Below are 27,359 nucleotides of genomic sequence, written 5' to 3'. Positions count from 1 at the left end.
TAACCAGCTAAAAAGTGTTCAAACCCCCTCTGAAAACTGCTAACTGACCAGCCTGGCTAGGCTGGGCGACCAGCTAAAACCAGCCAACCAGCTTAAGCTGGTTTTAGCTGGTCTTTTCAGCAGAAATGTACAGCAGGAGTCTGCAAAATATTTGACATGAAGTGACATTTTTAAATTCCCCTGTAAATCCCTGTGCCATACCACCTCCAAAAAGAAAGAAAATGACAGACAGATAGATAGACAGACATACAGAAAAACAGACAGACCCTGTTCATGCAGAATAAAACATCTTTTATAAGGTTACTAAAATGGAGTCTTCATCTCATGCGAGTGATCGATTTTATACATATAATTTAAAATTACTGATGATTTCATTGAGTAAAATTTTTTAATGAGGAAAACAATGACTGAGTGCACCTTTAAATATGTTGATTTGAGAGTCACCGTCTTGTGTGTGTGGAACGTCAAGGACCCTGTATGCCAGCTTGATAATCTCAGTGGTAACTATTTATTTACACCAGGCAAGTAAGCTATTGTTCTGAAAGCAGGCTGTCATCTGCTCAACCACACAGCGCGACCAACGAGAGCTGCTGAACCTGATGACTCACGCACTGAGTAGCTCGTGATGAGCAGTGGGTGCGTGATGAGTTTGTCCGGGCTGCGCGCTTCTGCTGACTAGCGCTGTTTAGTTACACTAAGATTTGGCATGCAGCTGCAAAGGACTTCAACATGTCGATAATTCATACTCCTGTCTCTCGCTGTCACTCACGTGCGAGTGAATGATTATTACAAATGCCACCCCCTGTGGTACCATCGCGGACCCCCTGTTGAAGACCCTTGGTATAGACACATAAGATGAGATCCTTGCTTGATACTTGAACAGTTGCTCGACCTCTGCACAATTTTCTAAAGAAAATGTGGTGGTTGAAAATGTGCTGAAGAAAATTCTCTGTCAGAGAAAGGTCTTCAAGGCGTACATCGCAATTACTTTCCCTTCTAAAAGTCATTGCACACACCTCTCTTCATTAAGCAAGTTGATTTGACTCCTCATTTATGGGTGTACGACAAAAAGTGCCTGATGAGTTACGTGCCAAAATTTAGGTGGAAGATGAAGAATTGGGTTAGGAATTTTAGAAAATCCCTAAATGAAGGTCAGAGCATTAGTAATAGTGGCACCTTGCTAAAGCAAACATCACTAATAAAAAAAATTAAAAAATGGTGGTTGGTCCTTTGCATGTGGCTCAGGAGATCTTGGTCAGAATAAGCTGCAAAGAGGACTAGACTTTATGCCGACATTTAAAAGTCTGGCTCTGCAAGACAAGCGAACATCTGTTTTAAAGATAAAAGAAGACAAACTAACTCGAGTGACATTTACAACAGGATAATCTGCTGTTTGTAGGTATCAGTGGCAAGCAGTCAGACAGAGGGAGGGCAGAGAAAAGAGAAAGAGAAAAATAGATGTCTCATGTTGGGAACAGAGCTAAGCAGTGCTCTGAGATCAAGGCGAGCATATTCTGTTTACAGTCTCTGAGCTGGAGAGACACCATTATCAAACCATGCTGGAGAAGAGGTACATGGCAATAAAAACAGGAAGAGAGAAAATGCACTGAAGTGTAAACAAGCACTTTCACACATTCTCTCACTCTCTCCTGCTCATCTCTCTTTCATTTACAAGCAGATGAAAATAAATAATCTTCCCAGCAAAATCAACAAAGTGGCAATGAAAGATAAATGTACAAAAACGACATACAGGGAAATATCACAGAATATCACTGAAACTCTACAAAAATCACATAAAGGCAGCATAAAAGTAATCCATAAGCGTTAAGTGACTCCAGTGGTTAAATCCATATTTTCAGAAGCGATTTGACAGGTATGGGTGAGAAACAGATCAACATTTAAGTCCTTTTTTACTGCAAATCTCCGCCTTTGACCAGCCCCAACCAGTAGGAGGCGATATGCATGAAGAATGCGAATCACCAAAAAAACAAATGAAGAAGAATGTGGAAGTGAAAGTGGAGATTGGTCCAGTGTTCCAAACGGGATAAATCACCCTCCAAAGGCCACTTTGAAGGGAGAACAATTATGGTAGTCATGCTGTATTGGAATTTCAAACTGAAATTCCAATAAAAATGTCTTAAAAAGTAAGTTCCGAATTGCCATTATTTTTGAGTCCCACACCTTTTAACCCTCTAAGGCTCTCACGGTGGATGGTAAAGTCTTTGAAGTGAATAGGGCATAGGGATGACCACTTCTGAATGGAACACACCCTTACTTGCACTGTATAGACCTACAGAAATCTGCTACACAAATGTGAACAAACCCACAAGATGGGGGAACTGCCCCATGCAAATTGTGTTCTGCATGAAATTTTTTTGTGTGTTCATGCCCTTAAATGATTTGCATTGATCTTTTAGTAAATCAGGGACTAAAATAAAGCAGACTCAGCACATGCAAACAAATGCTAATGCTACAGTGCTATCAGTGGGTACAAACACATTCTAAGAGAATTCCAGCATTTGAGTTTTTCCTCTGCAGTGTAGAGGACTTATATGGTGGTTGTTGACAGCATGCAGGGTTCTGTGGCACCCACTGCAGCTGACATTGTTTTATGGCAGCCTGTCTGCTGACCTCATATTGTTTACTTGTGTTCCTCATCACCCGTCTGAGCTCCGTCTGGTCATGAGAAAAGAGCCAAGACTTTGAAAGGAGCTCATTTTCCCTCTGACCTGTAACAAAGTAGGTGCAGCCTGCAAGAACAGTGAGGCAGAACCCGCTGTCAGCCTAAGCTTATTGTTTATTGTCATGATGGCAATGAAGACTGACCCTCTGCCTCTGTTTCATGCACTCAATATTACATGTGTATATTTATACCTACACTTATTCACATGTATACATTTTGCAGCTGCTTTTATTCAGAGACTTGGAATACTTGGAAAATTGCAAAAGCACTTAATTCTAAAGAGACAGTAACATGTTCCCACCCCATTCCACTCTCTCTCCCCTTGATTTCCTTGATCTCAATAAAACAAAATAAATAAAAAAAAAATGTTGAAAAAGTCAAAACAATTACAGCCTAAATAATTAAGAATAACAGTACAGGCTACAACAGATATGATCTGTAAAAATATCTTGCTTAAAAAAATAACTTTTGGTACTATAAACTCATAATATATTAAGACTAGGGATGCACAATACTGTATATAATTGACTATAACTCTTTGACTGTTAGTTTGAGTGTTTTCTAGTTTCAGCTTAGTTTTAGCTTTTCAGTATACAGAATTTCTCAAATTCATCAAAGCCGCCTAGAATGATCACAATCTAGCAGGTTGTAAAGGTCTTAAATGTTAGAATATATTGCAGATCAAAAAATTATTTGTTGTCATTTTTATTTTATTGTAGTTGATTATGGGGTCTTAAATGTATTACATTTTTCCAATAATGGGGCAAATTCACAAAAAAGGATTATGGCACTTTTGCACATGGTATTTCTGTGCAAAAACCTGCATCTGATTCGCTTACCACCTGTGATCCAGTTTAAATAGCGCTGCATTTTGCTTATTTAAATTAAGTTAAAATATGTCTCCTTTATATTTAGACAAATATGTCTCCTTTCAATGTAATTTAGGTTCATTATATGCAATATATATAATTTATGCATTTAAATTTTATAACAAAATTCAATCAAACCAATTTGGTTCATCTTAATTCACAAAACTCTGTGCTATTTGCTCAATGCAATAAACATTGCACTATTACCAACCCAAGGAAAGCAGGGTGGTAAACTGTTTGTGTACTTTTTATTTTAAACACTGCAGCATTAATTCATCAAATAATGATCAAATGATGGAGGAGAGCAGTATAACCAGATGTGTGGTGTAGTGATGCTGTACAGCCCCGGCAGAATATGCCAGATTGCGTTGGTCTGCTGCATCCTCTGCCAGAAATAACCCATAAGATCGGAATTAATTGGTGTAAATTTCATTGCCTGATTTGCATTATTCCTTAAGTGTGTTGGATGTAGAACCGGCACAGACAGCGTGTGCAAATAAATGGCAATTCGTTTTTGGTGAATTCCTTCTTATGTTTTTATTTTTATTTACATTTTTGTTAAAGGATAGTTCACCCAAAAATTAAAAATCTCTCATTTACTCACCCTCATGCCATCCCTGATGTACACAAATTTCTTTCTTCTGCAGAACACAAACAAAGATTTTGCCAATGCCAACCGTAAGACATGGGAGACTTCATGTGCCACTGCCTGAACCTTAGACTTAGGATGGACCTCACTGAACCTCACCCTAATATTACTGCCATTATATTCATGCTGTTTAGCCAGAGGGGAACTGGCCCCTACATTGAACCTGGTTTATCCAAAGGTTATTTTTCTTCATTAACCTACATCTTAAGGAGTTTTGCGTTCCTTGCCACAGTTGCCTTTGGCTTGCTCACTGGGGTTCTAAATAAAATTATTATTTATTTATTTACTTATTTATTTTTAGACACAATTTACAATCACATTTTTATCAAACTGCACAATGATTATTTTTTTTAGATTTTAGATACTTTATACATTTGTGCTCAAAAGTTTGCATACCCTGGCAGAAATTGTGAAATTTTGGCATTGATTTTGAAAATATGACTGATCATGCAAAAACAAAAACCACAAAAAAACAAAAAACAACAACAAAAAAAGGGTAGTGATCATATGAAGCGATTTATTATCACATAGTTGTTTGGCTCCTTTTTAAATCATAATGACAACAGAAATCACACAAATGGCCAAATGGCCAACAATACCATTGAATGTTTGGCCTTGTTACAGACACACAAGGTGACACACACAGGTTTAAATGGCAATTAAAGGTTAATTTCCCACACCTGTGGCTTTTTAAATTGTAATTAGTGTCTGTGTATAAATAGTCAATGAGTTTGTTAGCTCTCACGTGGATGCACTGAGCAGACTAGATACTGAGCCATGGGGAGCAGAAAAGAACTGTCAAAAGACCTGCGTAACAAGGTAATGGAACTTTATAAAGATGGAAAAGGATATAAAAAGATATCCAAAGCCTTGAAAATGCCAGTCAGTACTGTTCAATCACTTATTAAGAAGTGGAAAATTTGGTACCAAGCCAAGGTCAGGTAGGCCAAGAAAGATTTCAGCCACAACTGCCAGAAGAATTGTTCGGGATACAAAGAAAAACCCACAGGTAACCTCAGGAGAAATACAGGCTGCTCTGGAAAAAGATGGTGTGGTTGTTTCAAGGAGCACAATACGTGAGCTGCATGGTCGAGTTGCCAGAAAGAAGCCTTTACTGCGCCAATGCCACAAAAAAGCCCGGTTACAATATGCCCGACAACACCTTGACATGCTCACAGCTACTGGCACACTGTAATTTGGAGTGACGAGACCAAAATAGAGCTTTATGGTCACATTTCTGTTAAATCATGATTTTCTGTAAAGCTGCTTTGAAACTATGTGTGTTGTGAAAAGCACTATATATATATATATATATATATATATATATATATATATATATATATACATACAGGTGCTGGTCATATAATTAGAATATCATCAAAAAATTGATTTATTTCACTAATTCCATTCAAAAAGTGAAACTTGTATATTATATTCATTCATTACACACAGACTGATATATTTCAAATGTTTATTTCTTTTAATTTTGATGATTATAACTGACAAATAAGGAAAATCCCAAATTCAGTATCTCAGAAAATTAGAATATTACTTAAGACCAATACAAAGAAAGGATTTTTAGAAATCTTGGCCAACTGAAAAGTATGAACATGAAAAGTATGAGCATGTACAGCACTCAATACTTAGTTGGGGCTCCTTTTGCCTGAATTACTGCAGCAATGCGGCGTGGCATGGAGTCGATCAGTCTGTGGCACTGCTCAGGTGTTATGAGAGCCCAGGTTGCTCTGATAGTGGCCTTCAGCTCTTCTGCATTGTTGGGTCTGGCATATCGCATCTTCCTCTTCACAATACCCCATAGATTTTCTATGGGGTTAAGGTCAGGCGAGTTTGCTGGCCAATTAAGAACAGGGATACCATGGTCCTTAAACCAGATACTGGTTGCTTTGGCACTGTGTGCAGGTGCCAAGTCCTGTTGGAAAATGAAATCTGCATCTCCATAAAGTTGGTCAGCAGCAGGAAGCATAAAGTGCTCTAAAACTTCCTGGTATACGGCTGCGTTGACCTTGGACCTCAGAAAACACAGTGGACCAACACCAGCAGATGACATGGCACCCCAAACCATCACTGACTGTGGAAACTTTACACTGGACCTCAAGCAACGTGGATTGTGTGCCTCTCCTCTCTTCCTCCAGACTCTGGGACCCTGATTTCCAAAGGAAATGCAAAATTTACTTTCATCAGAGAACATAACTGTGGACCACTCAGCAGCAGTCCAGTCCTTTTTGTCTTTAGCCCAGGCGAGACGCTTCAGACGCTGTCTGTTGTTCAAGAGTGACTTGACACAAGGAATGCGACAGCTGAAACCCATGTCTTGCATACGTCTGTGCGTAGTGGTTCTCCCCCACATTTTTGAATGGGTTTTGTTTCACAATCCTCTCCAGGGTGCGGTTATCCCTATTGCTTGTACACTTTTTTTCTACCACATCTTTTCCTTCCCTTCGCCTCTCTATTAATGTGCTTGGACACAGAGCTCTGTGAACAGCCAGCCTCTTTTGCAATGACCTTTTGTGTCTTGCCCTCCTTGTGCAACGTGTCAATGGTCGTCTTTTGGACAACTGTCAAGTCAGCAGTCTTCCCCATGATTGTGTAGCATACAGAACTAGACTGAGAGACCATTTAAAGGCCTTTGCAGGTGTTTTGAGTTAATTAGCTGATTAGAGTGTGGCACCAGGTGTCTTCAATATTGAACCTTTTCACAATATTCTAATTTTCTGAGATACTGAATTTGGGATTTTCCTTAGTTGTCAGTTATAATCATCAAAATTAAAAGAAATAAACATTTGAAATATATCAGTCTGTGTGTAATGAATGAATATAATATACAAGTTTCACTTTTTGAATGGAATTAGTGAAATAAATCAACTTTTTGATGATATTCTAATTATATGACCAGCACCTGTATATATATATATATATATATATATATATATATATATATATATATATAAAAAGAGTTTTAGAAGAATATCTAGCTAGGTCCATACAATGCAAGTGAATGGTGGTCAGGCCTTTCAAGCTCCAAAAAGGAGATGAAGTCAGCATAAAGGTAATACATAAGTCTCCAGTGTTTAATCAATGTCTTCTGAAGTGATCCAGTTTGTTTTGGGTGAGAACAGACCAAAATATAACTCCTTTTTTCACTGTACATCTTGCCATTGCAGTCTGTAGGCATGATCATGATTTGAAGCTTGGTTACACTTCCTAGTGCTTGACGCATGTGCAGAGTGCTAGATGGTGCTATAGGAGGTGTAATCAAGCTTGAAATCATGATTGCCAAGGAGAATGCTGTCAAAATGCACAGTGAAAAAGTAGTTACAATTTGGCTTGTTCTCACCCAAAACCAACTGGATCACTTCAGAAGACATTGGTTTAATAATGAAGTTTGAAGGATTATGTTATTGTTGACTTTATCTGCTTTTTGGAGCTTCAAAGTCCTGGTTACCATTCACTTGCATTGTATGGACCTACAGAGCTGAAATATTCTTCAAAAAAATCTTTGTTTGTATTCTGCAGAAAAAAGAAAGTCATACACACCTTAGAAGGCATGAGTGAATGATAAGAGAATTTTCATTTTTGGGTGAACTAACCTTTTAATAATAATAACACTGACGCCTGTTTACTGGGACAGCCCCCCTGGAGCTACCTGAGGTTAAATGCCTCGCTCAATGAAGCAAAGTTGAGAGCTCAAGGATCATCCTATTAGGAATTAAAATCTATGATCTTTCAGTTAGATCGTTATCCACTATGCTACAGCACCCCCACATCGAGAAAACAAATGAAATATTACTCACATATCCAAATTTCCTGCATCTTAGTTCGGCTAATCAGAACATCTGCTTTCAGAGTGAGTGCAAAACTGTGACATTAGAAGGCATTTGGAATATGACCAAACCATGCTGGCGCTGCAATGCACTTACTGGTGCACTCCAGAGCCCAACTTACTGTATTGGATCCAGACTATTGATCAAAGACCTCTTAGCCAATGATTTGTTTTGTGTATTTGGAGATACTCAAGGAGAAGAACAAAAAAGTATTTTGATGATAGACAGTATACACAGTGTATTTACTCAATAGATACACATCAAACTTTTTTATCAAATTATATTTATAGCAGCTCCAAAAGGTTTGAAAAGTTGTGTGTGTGCTATTGTGTGTCTGTGTGAGAATGTGTATGTGAGCACAATTTGCAGTTAAGGACTAGTGTGGGTGAAGGACTATCATTATGTTCACTGTGAGAGGTCATTTCTGTGGAGAGCTTTTCATCCTGATTACATGTGTCTCACCTTGGCTCTTGGTTCCCTTCGGCAGGCGAAGAGAAGCATAGAGACACACTCATACACACACACACACACACACACACACACACACACTAATGTATGTCTCCCTCACACATACATTCTGTTTAGTGTTCTCAAATAAAATATTAGACTGTACTCAACATTAGCCATGGGAAATGCAGAAAATCAAGGTGTTTTTAAACACAAACAAGCCAGATTATGAGCCAAATAAATGCTAGGGGGAAAAAAAAACCTCTGAATGTCACTTTGCGTCAGCTTTCCAATTTGTTCTTCTGATAATAATCATTTTACCAGTGACAGATCACTCGTAACAACTGAAAGATCAGTCACATGGATAATGAATAATTCAAAAACAGGTAATTGAAAATTATACAGAGTGAACTTCACTTCACAAATCATTATGGAACTGGATCCATGTGGCATTTTTCCAGTCACGCCTTGTCTCCTCTTCTGTTTATCAGAGCGCCAGTTGTGATGTTGACGTGTGCGAGTGTGGCAGGTGTCTGGGGGCCACTCACCTGCTCCAGTTTCCAGTGAAACTCAGCTGGCCTGAAGGAGTCCAACTGAATAAAGTCTCGTCTCAGTAGAAACACCAAGCGGCAGTTGTGCACGTATAAAGAGTAATGATGCCTATTCATCTCTATGAATAAAAACAAAAACAAAAAAATTCACTTTCACTCTATGGAAAAAAATGAGGCTGTCAATCCCTAATATTCAATTTATTTTTGGGTTCTACAGAAGAAATCAAGTCAAACAGGTTTGGAAAAACATGATGGTGAGAAGATTTCAGAATTTCCTTATCTAAGGGGATAACTATTCCTGTAAGCTAGTAGCTGGTTTCTAGCTTGGACCAGCAACAATCCATCTACCTGCTGGTCATACCAGCCAAGGATGGTCAGGCTGGTTATTGGAACATGGTGGCAGGTCCAGTAGTGCCACTCCCTACACGCATATTACACAGTCTGTGTAGGGCACCAACTCCATAGAGGGGCACCAGAAACTTCACTGCTGCCAAAGCAAACAGCTGGATTCATTCAAATTAAACTCCAGACTATGAGAAAATTCTCGGTATACAAAGTCTTGACAAACTGAGAATTAACTGGCACAGTGGCTCTACAGAAGTTCTAACATGAAGATATCTAGTTGAAAAATCCAGCTTAAAAGGATATTTCTTTCAAATATTCAAATCCTGTCATAACTTACTCACCCTCAAGTTGTTCCAAACCTATATGACTTTCTTGCTTCCATGGAAAAAAAAAAAAGGACACGTTAGGCAGAATTACAGCCTCAGTCACAATTTACTTTCACTATATGGAAAAAGATGCAATGAAACTTAATGGTGTCTGATATACTGCCCAACATCTAATTTTGTGTTCCACAGAAGAAATAAAGTTATACAGGTTTGGAACAAAATGAGGATAAGTAAGTTATGGCAACATTTTCATTTTGGGTGAACTGACTCTTTATGCATTTAAATGGTTTCAAGTTGGTCAAAACTGGCCATTAGCTGGTTAAAGCTGCAGTCAGTAATTTATTCCTCATAAAAAATAAAAAAATAAATTAAAAAACATTTTACTCCTAAAGAAACGAATAGTAGTTTTTAAACATATGTATAAAATCATATACTGTATGTTAAAAGACACCATAAACTCATTAATCACCACTCACATGAGATGAAGACACCAGTCATATCAGTAACCTTATACAGTAAAAGCTGTTTTATTCCACATTGAGAGGGTCCCCTCATGGGGGCTGCCATGTTGAGATCACATGATCATCTGAACACTACTCACTTAATCCAACCTGGTCTCATAGCATGAATGTTACTCTATATACATTTTTGCAAACTGACTTGTACGTGCTGCTCTCTACATTTTGCTGCAGTTTCCTGGTGAAATGAACAGTAGAGGTGCTACAACAACTGTGTGGTTTAATCATTGTGACACAAATCATGAGTACAACTGAATTTGACTTTATAAAAACATATTTTTCACTCTATTACTCACCCCTGCAATGTTATGATATCAAAACACTTTTACTGTAACACATGATTTGAAAAACAAAACATTTTAACAATTGTATTACAGACCCACCAACATATACACATTAATTCCTATGTCATTAGCTTACTCGGTAGCTCACCTGACAGAGTGTTGGACTTTGAGCTTGACAGCTGCGGTTTCGAGTCCAGCCAAAGATGCACGGAAGTGAAAGTGGCATAGAAGCGACACAAAATGACATGGATGCTTCAGTTAACCTTTTTTTTAAACTCTCATTTATCTTTTCAAACACTGGGTAAGGATGTCTGTTGATTAGGTTTAGGGTAAAATTTTAGATTAGGGAGGTATGTTTCACTTATTAAAACCACCATCTATAATACACCTTAAAACCTTGTCTAATTATAACCAAATTTCGCCTGACTTTGGCACTCATGCTGGACATTTCACTTTAAAACTGCAGCAAAACGTGTAACGAAGCACGTAATTTTAGTTTTGCAAAAACATTGCAATGCTCACGTAAATTCACGAGACCAGGCTGCTTAACCTCAGGAACTGCCCTGTTATTATTGGACACTTTCACTTATGTATTAAATTAATCACGGATGATTGTGAATAGTGAATTTCTACAATGGCATCAGTAACTGAAAACTAGGTGTCAGTGTAAGTCTAAGATGACAAACAAAAAAACACCTTTAATGCTGGTCTAAGTGATTGACTATCTGCAGTCAATGGGGCTGCGGTTGACATGGTTTTATTATCTTGGTCAAGCTGGTTAGAGCTTGGTAGACAACATTGGCTATGCTGATTGGGACTCATTGTCTCACCAGCTTTCAGCAACAAACCAGTTCCAAATGAACCCTTGTAAACTGGTATGACTGGTACAATCCAAACCAAATGTCAATTATTCCATAAGCCATGCTGACAGGATGTGCATGCCAGAGCTGCCATTCAACTGGAAACTCTTATTAAGGCCCTTCCTGCTCTCATTGATATTGGCATGTTCCACTCTCCATCACATGTCTTTGCTCAGAGCATGTTGTACGAGGATGGACAGCTTTCACTGACACTCTTATTCTGAAACCACTGATTGATCAAAAACATCACGTCTCCTCCGCAAGGCGTCACTCTCCCCTCACCTCAACGCTGCCTCTGTGCCTGGTGCCCGATGTCTCTCTTACGACCTCTTTTAGTGCGTGTTGAATTGATTAAGTCTCACACCCACTCAACATGACGCCTGGGATCAATGAATTCGAAAGAGTCCTGCCAGGCAGTCAGCCCACATCAGGGCCACTCAGTCTTGGAGAACTGGCCCCTGACAGGCATGCTGCATTTCTTCATGGCTAGAGTTTCCTTTAACCTCTGGAGAATTGAAGTCTGAAGCACTCTTTAAACCAGATCTAAACCATAGTCCTAATATTTCTCCTTTCAACTGGGCATCTTCTGCTTTTGATAAAAACTTTTCTCGGGTGTGTCTGATACACATCTGTGGCAGTCTTCCATTCTGCCAAACTGATCATATTCTCCTGAGCCAGTCTACCAGGAATCTGATGACCTAATGTAAGATACTTAACACTGTTTAGAGGGCAGACACAGACACACACTATTGCATTAAAAAAAGCTAGATGGAGAGCAATGGAATGGAAAAAAGCAGGGGTCTCAAGACACACTTTTAACATCCAAGCTTTTCGCCTGTTATCCATACAGTAAATTCTCAGTGATAGAGACACAGTGGCCCAAAAAATATTTAGGTACTTCAACGAACTGTTCCCTCAAAACGAAAATTATGTCATCATCTGCTCCATGTTACAAACTTGAATGACTTTCATTCTTCTAACTAAAGGCTCAGTCTCAGTCACTGTTCACTTTCATTGCATCGTTTTTCCATAAAATGTGTGAACAGTCACTCAGGCTCAGTCCATCAAATTCTTCTTTTGTGATGCATGGAAGAAAGAATGTCATTATGGACTCACCAGTTTTGTCTGAGTTACAGAGCAATGTCTCCTTCTCCGCTCTCAGCCCAGGACTTGGCCCGTGCTTCATCCACGTTGCTATGGTAAACTGATCTGTCAGGTTTTGTGGCACAACCCACTCCGGGATATTGGCTGCCTGTCGACCATCAAATCGGAAGATGAGGTCACTGTCTCGCCCGCTGTCCATCAGCAAGGAAGCTGTCCAATTGGTGGCTGCACTGGGGGCCGGGAGAAGGTCTGTGCTGCCTGAGGCTGCTCCTGCAGAGATAAAAGCATCAAGGTTAGCTCAGGTTACTGACAGCAGCAACCATGAAAAATTACAAGCTGCCTGTCATGAAGAGTTAAAATCATATTAGTTGCCCTGACATTCAAATAAAATGTGCACACACCATACTTCAAATCAAATTAGAGGTAAAGTGAATACCATTCAGTTCCGAGACCCTCTTTAAACCCTGACTGAAATGTTATAAACTCATTCCTGTCAGAGACATGGCCTAGCAGTTTGCACACTGACATGTTGAGTTGGGGTGCTCTTGATGCGAGTTTGAGTCTGGCTTGTGACATTTGTTAAGTCGGTTCCCCCACTTCACCACATAATTTCCTGTAATCTCTACACTCACACCAAACCAGTTTTTGTGCTGTTTTTAAATTGTTTTTCTATGTAAACATGCGCTAGACCAGAGGTGCCCAAACTTTTCCTTCGAAGTGCCAAAAATCAAACTTGATTGAGGGCTGTGGGACCAAAGTAAACGTTGCATTATATCAAACACTATATTATATTTAAATCTAAAAGTTGCCCTGGTTCCCCTCCTTTATGATTTCATAATATTAAAAAAACATTACTCTGCAATTAATACAATGAAAATCTGTCAATAGCATATATATATATATATATATATATATATATATATATATATATATATATATATATATATATATTTCCCCTCCTCATATAAAAACTTCATGCTAGAAGGATGTTTTTGTTGCGCTGCGTCACTGTTTTTTTCAGTGTCTTTCTCATGAGCGATTTGTTTTTTAGACGATGTATCAAGGTAAAAGAAATTCAACTTTTAAAAACACATCTTAAGATATCTGCAGTCTGTTCCATTCGTTGTGCTGTGTCAGAGGCTATTTAGCAGAGACAGGTCACTTCTATTTAAATGAATAGGAGAAATTGGAACGCCCAACGGTCATCAACGGTCAACGGATGTAGAAAGGAAGTCCCGCCTTTAGATAAGACAGCCAATAACTTTTTAGATACAGACATCAATAAACTCGAGAACGTGCACTTGCATTAGCTATACAAGTTGGAAAAATTTTGTTTTTTAGCATAATTTGAGGTAAAGAAGTACAATTTATGATACCTTTTTTGCTAGATTTTACTGCTGATTTGAAATATGTTCTTTGATCGTAATCTTGACCAACAGTCTTGGAGATCTCGGTCTTTCCCCATTCAAGTAGATAGGAGCTGCACTGGCTGCACATGTTTTGAGAATCTTCCAAATGACTTCATCTTGTGAACTTCAATAGAATCAAGGAAAATTGACCTTTCATTCAAAGGAGTAAATATGGTCCAAGTCACAATTTGCTTATTTAATTAGTGACCCAGAAATAGTGCAGAATATTTCTTAATTTTACATCAACATTTCATTGTTTTAAATTTGTCAAAATCCTAAAACTTTGTTTATTTTCAATTCCAAATTTCCAGTCCTGCTTTAACTATTTTTGTGTGTACTGAGGACAAGTCTAATGACCGAAATATGCACGAGCAGCACCACCTATTAATCTTTGATTAGCCTCCTGTCGTCTTCTGTCTCTTTTGCGTTCAGTCATGCCTCTCTCTGCATGTTTTATTTGGGGGTACAGGAGGATATTGAATCTTTTTTTTTTTTTTCACTTAGGGGTGACAGGATGGCCAGCACAGAGGGACAGAATGAGCGATGAGCCTCGCCCATGTCAGAGCAACGTGTTCTCATTCCACAGTCCCACATCACTCACCTCGCCACAGGCTCAAAGAGAGACAGAAAAGAAAGAAAATATGGCAGCGGCACTGCTTTTAAGCTATACAATATTTCTTTCTGCCAATCGATATTGGACGATAAATTCACAGCCAGTCTCCAAGTGAGCATCTGAGCTCTTCTGAAAGAATCCATTTCCAGCAATACCGTAAAGGTTTGGGTCAATGAGATTAAATTACACAAGCATTTTCTAGCGCAACACTAGACTCAGTGACGGTCCTTGACATCAAATGTCCAGGTCAGAAAAAAATTAAAAATTAAAAAAGAAATGGTTTTTTTTTTGTTTTTTTTTTTAGATGAAAAAGTCAGTGTACACTAATGTTTCTACACTGAACTAAAGACAGTATTGTTTGCTGGTCTTAACTGGTCTCTCAGTCTGGTCAGGCTGGTCTTTTGGCTGGATTTAGAGGAGTTTTGGACAATTATCTGCTGGTCAGGCTGGGGCACCAGCTGGCATACCAGCTAATCCAACTAAGCACCAGCTTGGCAAGACTGTGAGACCAGCTTAACCATTCAAGACCTGCAAACCCTCTGAGCATGGTTTAAGATACTTCTTTTTTTTTTATTACATTGCGACATAACCTGCTTGACCAAAAAAACAGCGTAAGCCAGCCCTAGATTGTTTTGCTTGTCATGGCTGGTCTGCTGGCTGGTTTTAGAGGGGTGTTGAGTACTTCTCAGCAGTTAACTATCAGCAAACTTTCTCTGTTTCTTTTTTCTTTTCTTTTCTTTTTCCTTTTTTTTTTTTTTTTTTTTTCCTTACATCACAAAATCTGGCTGGTCTTCTGGCCTGGTGAGGCTGGTCTGGTTTTAGAGGGGTTTTGGGCACTTTTCAGATGGTCAAACTAGAAAACCAATTGGCCTCACAGCTACACCAGCAGAGCGGTTGGATGGCTAGCTTGGGAGACCAGCTTAAACCAGCTAAGTGGCAAACCATCTTAGGCTAAAAATATACATTATGTTGCAACCTCACATGCATGCTTACAAAAAGCTTAAAAAACCTAAGATTGCTTGTTGGTCTTAGCAGTTCTCCTAGCCTGGTCAGGCTGGTCTGTTAGTTGGTTTTAAAGGGGTTTTTGGAAAGGCAATTCACTCCTTTCCAATTATTGCAAAACATCTATACCTATGTCAGTAATGCATATATTTAATTACATTTTGCTTTTTAAGAAGTACACCATATTTTTGTACAAGTTAGCATCAAGGTTTTGCTAGGTATTTCCGAGTTCGAATCCCAGGGCATGCTGAGTGACTCCAGCCAGGTCTCCTAAGCAACCAAATTGGCCCAGTTGCTAGGGAGGGTAGAGTCACATGGGGTAACCTCATGGTCGCTATAATGTGGTTCGCTCTCGGTGGGGCACGTGGTGAGTTGTGCGTGGATGCCGCGGTGGATGGCGTGAAGCCTCCACACACGCTATGTCTCCGCAGTAACACGCTCAACAAGCCACGTGATAAAATGCGTGGGTTGACGGTCTCAGATGCAGAGGCAACTGAGATTCGTCCTCTGCCACCCGGATTGAGGCAAGTCACTATGCCACCACGAGGACTTGGGAATTGGTCATTCCAAATAAAAAAAAAATTAAAAAAAGATTTTCAAACAATAAACACTTATTTCAGTTAACTGCTCACATTGCTTGCATAAAAGCAATTGACATCAAGTATCAACAAGAGTAAATTAATTTTGAAGGGAGAAAGCCAAGACGGTAAAAAGATCAGCACACTTAATGCTTGGCAAACTCACAATTCAGTTAGAGATTTAATCATTTTACACTCACATAAGACCTGTTGCTCACATAAGCATGATTTCTGGGAGATGAAAGGCTCTCTGACTTTATAATGTATCAGTCTCAAGGAGTTTTGCATAAGATCAAAATGACTGATTCACTGAGATACATGAAAATAGTTTAAAAACCCAGTTTCTCAGACATGCAAAATGTGGAGGGGAAATTCCTCCTGGATAGTGCCTGAAAAAAATCAAAGGGTTATGGTGAGGTAAACTGTTTGGGTTAGGTTTGAGGTAGGTGAGGGGTTAGGAACCGGGGCTTTTTCTCCAAGGAGGCAAGGCCTCCTCAAAAAATGCAGAAGGTAAAATTTTATAATTTTTTATTATTTCCGTAATAAATTATTATTTCTACATTATTTCTGTTTTGTGAATTTATTTTTATTTTTTTTTTCTCCCCAATTTGGAATGCCCAATTCCCCATGCACTCTAAGTCCTCAAGGTGGTGTATTGACTAGCCTCAATCTGGGTGGCGGAGGACGAATCTCAGTTGCCTCCGTATCTGAGACCGTCAATCCACGCATCTTATCACGTGACTTGTTGAGCGCGTTACCGCGGAGATGTAGCGCGTGTGGAGGCCCACGCCATTCTCCGTGGCATCCACGCACAACTCACCATGTGCCCCACCGAGAGCGAGAACAGTGGAAGGTAATTGTCTTTTGAAGGGGATTGGGCATAGAGAATTGTCACTGCGCCATGGGACGCGCCAGTGCGGGAGCTGGACACAAGAAAAGTTGATGGAGTTTATTTATATTTTTGTACAGCCAGAGGTTTCTTGGGATGTACAGCTCGAGTAAGTGCTATTTATTCTTTAGGCTTAGTGTATTGTGATTCAAAAATGGATATATTATCTTTCATTCATCTGCAGCAAAATGGATTTATAGTGACCGCAAGGAGATTACCCCATGTGACTCTACCCTCCCTAGGAACTGGGCCAATTTGGTTGCTTAGGAGGCCAAGCTGAAGTCACTCAGCACACCCTGGATTTGAACTCACGACTCCAGGAGTGGTAGTCAGCGTCAATACTCGCTGAGCTACCCAGGCCCCCGTGAATGTTTATGAATATATTATCAAATATGAGATCAAACAAAGATTAAAGCACTCATTTTTGTAAAGTAACACTTACCAGCAGATGAAGTTTCAGAGGGAGCCTGAATATTTTTTGACTCCCTTTAGCTCATTGGGTTCTCACTGAGGTCTCAAAGAATTGCATGAATGTGAGGGGGTTAAAATACAGGCAAAAAGGAATAATACCTTCTATCATATTCACAACCGGTCCACCTATAGGCCTGAATGGGTCAAATGGTGTGCTGTCTTTTAGTGAACACTCAGCTTATTTAAATTAAAGGTGCACCTCTATTCACCGACTAATGGTCAGAAAAAAAGGTGACTATTAATAATATTAGCCAAACAACAGTAAGTATTAAGAAGAAAAAATAAAAGATACACACCATATGTTTGTCGTTTGTGCTGTAGTTAATATTTATGAATTAATGTTAAAATGCATAATCTTTGTTTTAGTAAAAAGTATGTTAATATAAAACATTTAAAAATATTGTAGTATTGGTTGCTTGTTGATAGTGTATGGTAAATGCTTTGCCATAGAGTATGTTCAATTTAACCTGAAAAAACATCAAATGGAAATGGAACACTAATGTACATAGTGAGGACTTAGCCTTCTCACTTTACCACTGGTTTGGAATGGGTTTAGAGAAGCAAATGTGCAAGTTTGTGAATTGTACAGAATATCAAATAAAACTCATTAAGCTCAGTAAACCAATTTGAGGCAGTTCTGGACTGACTGCTAAGTGATTTGTACTGAAGCTGACATTACCGCAGAGCTTCTGCAGAGACTTCTCAGAATAGGTTTCTCTGTCACAGCCCTTCCCAATATGGCTGGTCTGTAGCTCCACCATGGCTCGCACAGAAGATAAAGGTCCATCACATGTCTCCAGGTGCATTTTGGGAAAAAGCTGCTTGCTACCTGTTCCAGGTTCGTAATCCACACGCTTGTTCCAACCTAAAAAGAAAACAAATATTAGTCAACAGATAATTCTGGTCCTAAAATCTGATTGGATGTAAAATAGCCAATATATGCATAACTGTAACTGGACATGAATTGAAATTGACATTAATGTGCCAAATTATGAATACAGAATACAGGAATGAATATAGGCTAATGAACTATATTACTTGCTTATTGTGATCATTAATACAGGGTTCCAACACCATTTGACCAGTGAAATTCCATGACTTTTCCAGTCATTCACGATAATGTGAAAAATGACTTTTAAAAATCTTTTTTATAAAGATTGCTGAGGTGTATGTCCCAACCACTGAAAATAATTTACTTAAATTATTATTCTTATTGGTGTGCAATTGATGTGCAATTTAGCTTTCTGGAGAAAGACTACTTAGTTTTCCTTAAGAAAAAGTTGTTAGGTAGTAACATTTGCTAACCCAAACAAGAAACAAATATGTTCTCTACAATTTCCATTACTTTTCTATGATTTTTAAGATCTTTTCCAAATCACAATTTAACATTCCCTGATGTTTCTAAGTTTTACATGACCGTGGGAACCTTTAAATAATAAATGAAGATTGCTTGATCACTTTTTTTGTTTAGCAAACATTGGTATCTTTTATCATATCGGTTTTGAAGCCGTTTTGTTTTTTTTTTTTTTTTTTTTTTTTTTACAATTGCTTCACATTATGTCAACAACATCCCAAGGGTGCACCCGTAAAACGTTACAATTACTGTAACATACTCTCGTGTCTTATTTAATCAGTATGTGAGTTTGCTGGGGCTAGAGCTTCTGTGGTAGTCAGAAATCACAGATACATCCAAGCTGTATCCTTTTAATCTTTCTACACACACATGAAGAGATAAAACCAATTGCATTGAAAGCAATGGTTAAAAGCAAAGAGAAAAAGGAATCCATGTGGAATTATTATTCTATGCATTCTACAATATACTAGACACATGTTATCCTCATGGTCAAGGCTGACATGTTACCATGTGCTTTCATATGAGGTCACACATTCTTCTGTCTTGTGCACCATATAAACATGGAGCTAAGAGCAAGAATTACTCTAAAGATAAAATATCTCACTCTCCCTTACTGGCCTTTGCACACCCCCTATGTATAATTCAGAGAACCGAATGCTTTGTATTCATCTGAGCTGCGAGATATTGCCTCAGCCAGCTTTCCTAACTGAATATCTTATTACATTCTTCATTGGCACTACTGTGGATAAAATGGGGTGACAGTACAGTACCACAAGCTTCTATCTCTTAAAAATCTTTAAAAATAGTTCCTCATGAATATCTGAGTTAGCTGTTCCACCCCAGATAAACCGAGCACTGAGAGCACACTTAAAAATATGAGAAACATATGTTACAAAATAGGCTTTTTGAGAAACAAAAAACTAAACATACAAAGAGAATCCAAAACAACAGCCTCCACAGCATTAGGTCTTTGAATTCACCATCACAGTGGAAGTTACAAGCAGCAACACCTCAGAAGCCATCGCTTTCAGAGGCATCGCAATTAAAACGAAGTCTTGTGTATGCTATAATGACTCATCTACTCCCTGGAGAGTGTATAATTCCCATGGTTATCCAAACACACCAAAGCCAGAGGCCAGACTCAATCTGTTCAATAAAATGACCATTTTGGGACCTTGGGGTGAAGATTAACATTAACTGCAACATTAAACATTCATTGCTCATTCACAAATGCCATGAATGCCAAAAGTCACGGAAGAGCTGCGCATGGATTTTTATCACTACAGAAATTGATGAAGTACAAAGAACCGACTGGGTTTCTCAGCAACACATTACAAAATAATAGCAAAGGTACTGGGGTGACATGGTGCAGAAAAGGGCTACATACTCAGAAGCCCTGCGGCCCATTCATGACAGGTGGACAGGAAATGAAGTGGCCAGGACTCAGTCAGGTGTACACCTTGAGACAGCCTTGAGATGTTCACTGATCAATGTAATGCTAATTATGTGACTTACAATGGTGGATTTATTCATTTATGGGATTTGGTGACAACTTCTAATTTTAATTTTGTGGAATTTTAATTCATCTGTAGGGTGTAGTGGAGAGTAACAAGAAACTATTGGGGAGAAAACACTGGGAACTATTGAGGACTGTTTCACATACTATTTAAAAAAAAAAATAGAAGTCAGTATACAGTGTAGACTGCACAGTAATCTAGTATATATTCAGAACATAGCCACAGTGTAAGACTAGACCTGATTGGCAGTGCCAGTTTTCCATGGGTTGCATTCAGTGAGAGAACTGTCACTCTCAGTGGATGGCTCAGCAAGTTGGGTTGCTAGACAGAGGGATCGAGGGATCAGTGTTGACAGAGGGGATATAGTCATAGACAAAGGAAGGCTGGCCAATTACATGCCTATGCAAGCGGAAAGCATTGCAATGAGAAATCCTCACCCTTCACATCTGCAGTGCCGGTCATGATCGTCACTCAGTCCTCACTTCCACCTCACTTCTTATGAATCACACTGACAACACAGGGCATGCAATATCTCAGCCAATGACTGCTTTTTCTCTGGTCGTAGCAGCCTGCTAGCAACTGTCAACACATCTTAAGGCACTATCATGCTACAGATGATACTTGCATCCCAGAAATAACAGTGACCCTGGGAAAAAACCAAAGAAGCGAGAAAAGAGAGAAAAGAAGAGAAGAATACTTTCCCTGCTGACAAAAACAGCTTAAAACCAGCCAAAAGTTGTTGGTTGGTCTCCAGACCAGGCCAAGCTGCTCTATTTTGATGGTTTTAGAGGAGATTTGGGGACTTTTCAGACCAGCTAGCCAACCAAATAAACACTAGCTTGGCCAGGCTCATGGACCAGCTTAAACCAGCTAAGACAGGCCAGCCTGATCTCATTATTATATGTTGCTATTCCTACATTTGGACATTTAAACGTACCTATTTGCATGTTTGGACAGATGCTGAAAAGGACAATATGGAAATTTTGACAGCATCTAAAACGTGAATATTTGTATGTATTTACAGCTTTAGAAACATAAAATATTTACAAATCTATTTTAAATACATTTGTAAAAAATATATTTATAATAAATAAATACATCTGTACATTGTAACTGTTGTATAGATGTTTTAGATGCCTTACCCCTATCTCTCAACATAAACAATTTTCAACAATATAAAAAACCTTAATGTACAGGAGCAATAATTTTCATTATAATAAACTAATTTATATATATTTAGAGCTTCTTATAAACCAATACCCCTAAACCTAGCCATTACTTAACCATATAAAATAATAATAATAATAATAATAATAATAATAATGAAAAGTTATTTAGAAAATTTTTAAAATGCAGTACAAAAGTAGCACAAACTACGATGTGAATTCGATACAATAGCTTTGTGTGAGGTAGAGAGTAGAATAGGAATTTATAATTGGAAATTTTTCTCCTGATACACTCCGTGAAGGTGCTGTCATATCTCATTAAAACAAATACATGATGGAAAATGGCATGTTGCAATCAGTCACGAGATACGTGAGCACCAATGAGCATTCGACTGCCGTAAAACCTGTTGCAATGCTTCTTGAGGCGGAAATTTTTGAATTTTTAAATCAGTGCAGCTGTTGACAGTTACAGCTGTTACAAGCACTGTGGCAGATGGGGATGAAGACAAGTCTTTCTAGTAGTCTAGAAGAAGTCATTCTAGCAAGTCAGTCCACTGTCGGCCATCTTTGGAATGCTCTCGGGAGGCTATTTCCAGTCATGAAAGTTCAGCTCCTACCTACTTGAATGGGGAAAGACCGAAATCTAGAAAACAGTTGGTCAAGATTACGATTAAAGAACATATTTCAAATCAGCAATAAAATGTGATGATACTGGAATCATAAATTGTGCTTCTTTATCTCATATTACGCTAAAAACACAATTTTCCCAGTTTGTATAGCTAATGAGCATGCAGTTCTCGAGGTTGATTGACAGGTGATGTCTGTATCTAAATGGTGTCTGGCTCTTTTACCTGTAAGGCGGGATTTCCTTTCTATATCCGCTGACTGTTGGGCGCTTAGAGCTCCTTGGTTGGGCATTCCAATTTCTTCCATTCATTTTAATAGAAGTGGCCTGTCTCTGTTAAATAGTCTCTGGACGAAGATCACTGAATAAAAGGTTTGCATTTGGGTCCACTACTCACACAAAGCTACCTGAAAACTTGGATTATAGCGCACAAATAAAATGGATAAATTTGCAATGTTTTACTGTGCTTTTTCTGAGACATAATGTGTTTTCTTTAAAGATTTTTTTTTTTCTAACTTTTATTTATTAACAGTGGCAAACATAACTATTACTATTTCTCATTCATACTTAGGAGAAGCACTACTCACACTTTTTCAGAAAATGTAAAAATGTTGTTTTCTATATTGAAATATGATTTCTGTACTATAAAAACTTTAAATGCTTTGGCAATATTGTAAATGTTAATAATCATGCAACTAAAGCTTTGCTGACTTCACTCTAAAAACTGAGAAGGAATGACAGAAAAGGAGAGATTTGAAAGCGGAAATCATGTTCCTATGAATATGAACTATTGTGTGTAAGAAAACTGAATTACTCAAAGCCAAACAGACATGCTCTATGTACTGTAACACTGCCAAAGAATCAATATGACAACTGTATTGTGAAGGATTGAGGATTTACATGACTTGCGGCTAAGTCTGACATTTTTGGTTGGTGCCCTTTCATAAAATAAGTCTCTTCTTGGCAAAGAGAGCTCCTTTCCTCTCTCCAGGTAGTAACTCGTCTAAATCAATGTCACCTCACTCTAGATTTCCTTTACAAACATGTGGAACAGACTACCTCTAATTGGTTCAATCAGCATTTTGTTCTCAGTGCAGTTCCTCACTCTCAGTGCTGTCACCTTGACAAGCATGAGGAAAGGAAGACAAGATGTGCGACAACACCTAGTATTAGAGTTCAACTTAAAGTCTGAGCGGGCAATTTGTCTCCAATAAAAAAAATAAAATAAAAAAAAAAAGAATAATTTTGCAATAGGAGAGAGGATCTGTGTACCCTTGTGCTCGTGCAGAATCTTAAAAGGATAATCCCCCCCATTTCCAGTACTCACCCTCATGTTCTTCCAAACCTGTATGACTTTCTTCTGTGGTACACAAAAAGAGATGTTAGGCAGATTGCCAGCCTCACCCTTCACGACCGTTGCATGGAAAAAATATGCAGTGGAAGTGAATGGTGACTGAGGCAGTGTTCCAAGGAAGAAAGAAAGCCATACAGATTTGGAACATGACGGTGAGTAAATGATGATAGAATTTAATTTTGTAGGTAAACTATTCCTTAAAGAATGATTAAAAATGCACAAACCATGTACACTATTTTTAAAGGTGAACCTAAGAATGACTTACTTATAGTTGTCTACAAAAGTATACAAAAGTATTTTAAAACTGAAATAAATAAATAATTACTTCACTTGATGAAAAAAACTGATGAATGTTTCACAAAAATTGAATGTTTTGTCAGAATTGAATTAGCTACTTTGAGTACTGTCTTTTCAGAAGAACTAGGGCTTGTCAAAATCTGCCTGGCTGCAGTCAGAAAGGCAAAGTGGCACTCTTTCTTCATGATATTTTTTTCTTTTTTTACACCCTAAACACAATTTTAGATGACAGTGATTACGCGTCTGTCCCATCGGCCCCTGACATCTGCTTGTTAATGGCTCAGCTGAAGCCTGTGAATTGAATTCGTCTGCAGATATTTTCCACGCCTCAATCGATGTGTGAAAGAAGGTAAACTGTAAAAAAAAAGCTGCCTTGTCTTTTCCTCCAATTTAATAATGTCAAAAGCTGTTTAGAACAAATCCATTACCACAGCAATTGTAAAAGGTGTTGTTCGGTAGGGATGAGAATCGTAAGGAATTTAACCTTCATGTTCAGTTTGGGATCTTAAAGATCCCAAGGCCATTTTAATAGCTCAAAAACATGATAAACATCTACAATCTACATCTAATTTCAATTTGATAACATGTTTTAAACATCCTCCAAAAATTATACATTACTTATGTTTGGGGACTCCCAGATTTAAAACCTGAAACATGGGAAGTGAAAACTTGTGTTGTTTAGTGCTAACACAACACAAGTTCTCGCATGAACAAATGCATGTTCACAGTTCTCATGAACATGCAACAGACATCAAGATTTTCAGTGAAAGATTACATCAGGTTATGTCTCACCAAAACCCATCGTATGCCTTCAGAAAACGTAGTACATTATGTACGAGCCACAATGGACTATCTTTATGATACTTTTGGGTCATTTTTTAAGCTCGAAAGACACCATGAAATCAAAATAAAAGTTTTGCTGCTTTTAGTCCATATCTATTAGCTTTAAGGTCAGCTATCTTCTAGTATACTTCTAAACGTTGACAAAATTCATTTTCAAAAGATATGAGCATTTAAAATATGCAGTCTCTCTCTTTTGGCTAAAAAGACTCTAAAAATCTATGACATCACATGGAGCCTGAGAAACCTTGTCCAATCAAATTTTTTCTAGAACGAAAATGCACCCTTCCTCTTCAACTGTTCAGTGCACATGGCTGTGTTCTAACTGGTGCTGATCATGCCTTCGCAGGGCATTTTAAAGGGAGCCTAATCCATACTGTAGGGTCATTCCAAACTTATTTTCCAAAAAGAATTGCTTAAAAAGTGAGTTCTCTCTGACTGTTTTCACTGTTCAGCCATCTGAACTGCTCACAGTGGAGGGTAATTGTCTTTTGAAGGGGATTGGGCATAGAGAATTGTCACTTCGGAATGGGACGCGCCAGAGCGGGAGCTGGACACAAGAAAAGTTGATGGAGTTTATTTATATTTTTGTACAGCCAGAGGTTCCTTGGGATGTACAGCTCGAGTAAGTGCTATTTATTCTTTAGGCTTAGTGTATTGTGATTCAAAAAATGGATATATTATCTTTCATTCATTTGCAGCAAAATGGCTTTATAGTGACCGCAAGGAGATTACCCCATGTGACTCTACCCTCCCTAGGAACTGGGCCAATTTGGTTGCTTAGGAGGCCAAGCTGAAGTCACTCAGCACGCCCTGGATTCTAACTCGTGAATCCAGGGGTGGTAGTCAGCATCTTTACTCGCTGAGCTACCCAGGCCCCCCATTTTCCCAGATATTTAAAACTACAAACTGTTTCAACAGGGTGCAACTCAAGTATTAAAGGATGCACTTGTTCAGGGGTTTCCCGTTTGTTGCTAGTGACAACCAATTCTTTGGTTTTATTCACATTAATCTTAAGTGCACTCAACCAACACCAGTTCAGGAGGGAATTTACATGGTTATAATAAAGATAATTCCTTTCTGCTTCTCCTTCTTGCAAAAGGCAGACAAGTGCCATGTCATCTGCATATTTAAATAGACAAAAATTTTAATTCTTGAATTTTAAATTCATCAGTATACAATGAGAATAAAGGTGACAGTGTGGTTCCTTGTGGTGTGCCTGTGTTCAAAATAGTTTTCTTTGACACTTTGCCATTAACAAAAACTCTTTGTGGATGATTGGAAAGAAAATCTCTGATCCATCATGAGACCACCATTAACCCTTAGATCAAGTAATCTCTGTAAGAGGGGGTCTATCTTCATTGTATTAAAGGCTGAACTAAAATCTATAAAATACAATTCTAGAATAGTGTGTATGTATATGTTCAGCAACTGAGCTGCACAAAGTAAATGTTGCATCATCAGTACACCTTGCTCTTTTATATGCAAATTGTTCGGAGGGGATCCAAATCTTTAGTTACAAAGGACATTAAGTTTTTTGTTAAAACCCTTTCCATGCATTTGCAAAAAATAGACATAAGTGCAATGGGTCTAAAATCATTTAACTGAGTGTTGCTAGGTTTTTTCGGTACAAGAACAATATTTGATCATTTCCATAAGCTGGGAACTGTGCTTTTGTTTAACAAAAGCTGAATCCGAATTTTGGTTGAAGGTTCAGGGTTTTGTGTGTGACATACTGGGCACTCAAATTTAATTTTGCCCCAGATTCTGTATTTTAGGCGATGGGGATAATCAATCAATATTGGGGATAAACACATAAAATATTGGGTTCTAACCAGTGTTATGATGGCCAGACAAGTCGTTTTAAGGGGATGGAAGTCGGCTGGAGTGCCCCCATTTCAGGAGTGGTACACGGAGATGGGGATGGTGGCGGCTTTCGAGGAAGCATCATCTAGAAGACTGGGGAACATGGATGCGTAAGTTGGGAAATGGGGCAACTATTTAGAGTTCTTGGAGGGCTCTCGGGGAGGGGCAGTGGAGAGAGAGGTATAGTTATAAATGTGTGTGATTATTATATTATTATTATTATTATTATTATTTTTTTTCCGGGTGTATATACTCATATGTGACCACAGGAATGTTTGTTGGGTGTCAGGGTGTGGTCGGGGATTGGGAGGGGTAGTGGTGGGTGTTAAATGTTGATTCTGTGTATATATGTTTTGCTTTTCTTTGTTTATTGTATGAATAAAGCCGTGTAAAAAACCCCGGTCAACTGAAAAGCGCAGTCCTTTAATACTCGCCCCTTCAACCCATCAGGGTCTGGTGCCTTTTTTGGCTTAATGCAGTAGAGGCTGGCTGCGATTTCGTGCTCTTAAAGAATAATGAACTCATATGTAGGAAATTTAAGGGACACCCTATCACATTCAGTAGTGCACTCCCCAGTATCAAACCTACTGTAGAACATGTCTAGATCGTCTGTAAAGCATGCACTATGCAAAGGATATCTTTGTTTTCTACTCTCTTTTCCCATCATAGTATTAAGACCTTCCCATGTCTGCTTTGCGTTCCCCATACAAAACTTACTGTACTTTCAATCTTGTTCATATATTCTAACATAGCTTTTTTTTTTTTTTTCCTCCCCTGAGTTCCATTCTTTTCTCTCTTACCAGGGCCTCATTTCCCAAAAGCATCATAACTTAAGTAGTACTTGAAAATGCTCATAGATTAACGAGTGCTCTGGAGTAGTCGTACAGTGCTAAAAACATC

General features: G+C 38.5%; 1 protein-coding gene across 1 annotated transcript in view; it reads right to left on the bottom strand.

The window, feature by feature from the left end:
• Positions 1-27,359, bottom strand: part of LOC127440529 (calsyntenin-2-like) — a 367,240-nt gene that overhangs the window by 60,478 nt on the left and 279,403 nt on the right. Inside the window, exons 6-8 of the mRNA XM_051697174.1 lie at positions 18,120-18,305; positions 12,491-12,748; positions 9,039-9,160 (exon numbers count right to left, since the gene is read on the bottom strand). Of these exons, the coding sequence (XP_051553134.1) occupies positions 9,039-9,160; positions 12,491-12,748; positions 18,120-18,305 (566 nt within the window). The remainder of the gene's footprint in view (positions 1-9,038; positions 9,161-12,490; positions 12,749-18,119; positions 18,306-27,359) is intronic.

Source organism: Myxocyprinus asiaticus, chromosome 5 (genome assembly GCF_019703515.2).
Source record: "Myxocyprinus asiaticus isolate MX2 ecotype Aquarium Trade chromosome 5, UBuf_Myxa_2, whole genome shotgun sequence".
Classification (NCBI taxonomy): domain Eukaryota; kingdom Metazoa; phylum Chordata; class Actinopteri; order Cypriniformes; family Catostomidae; genus Myxocyprinus; species Myxocyprinus asiaticus.
Note: the sequence above shows the minus strand (reverse complement) of the source record. Positions and strands in the feature narration are given on the sequence as shown.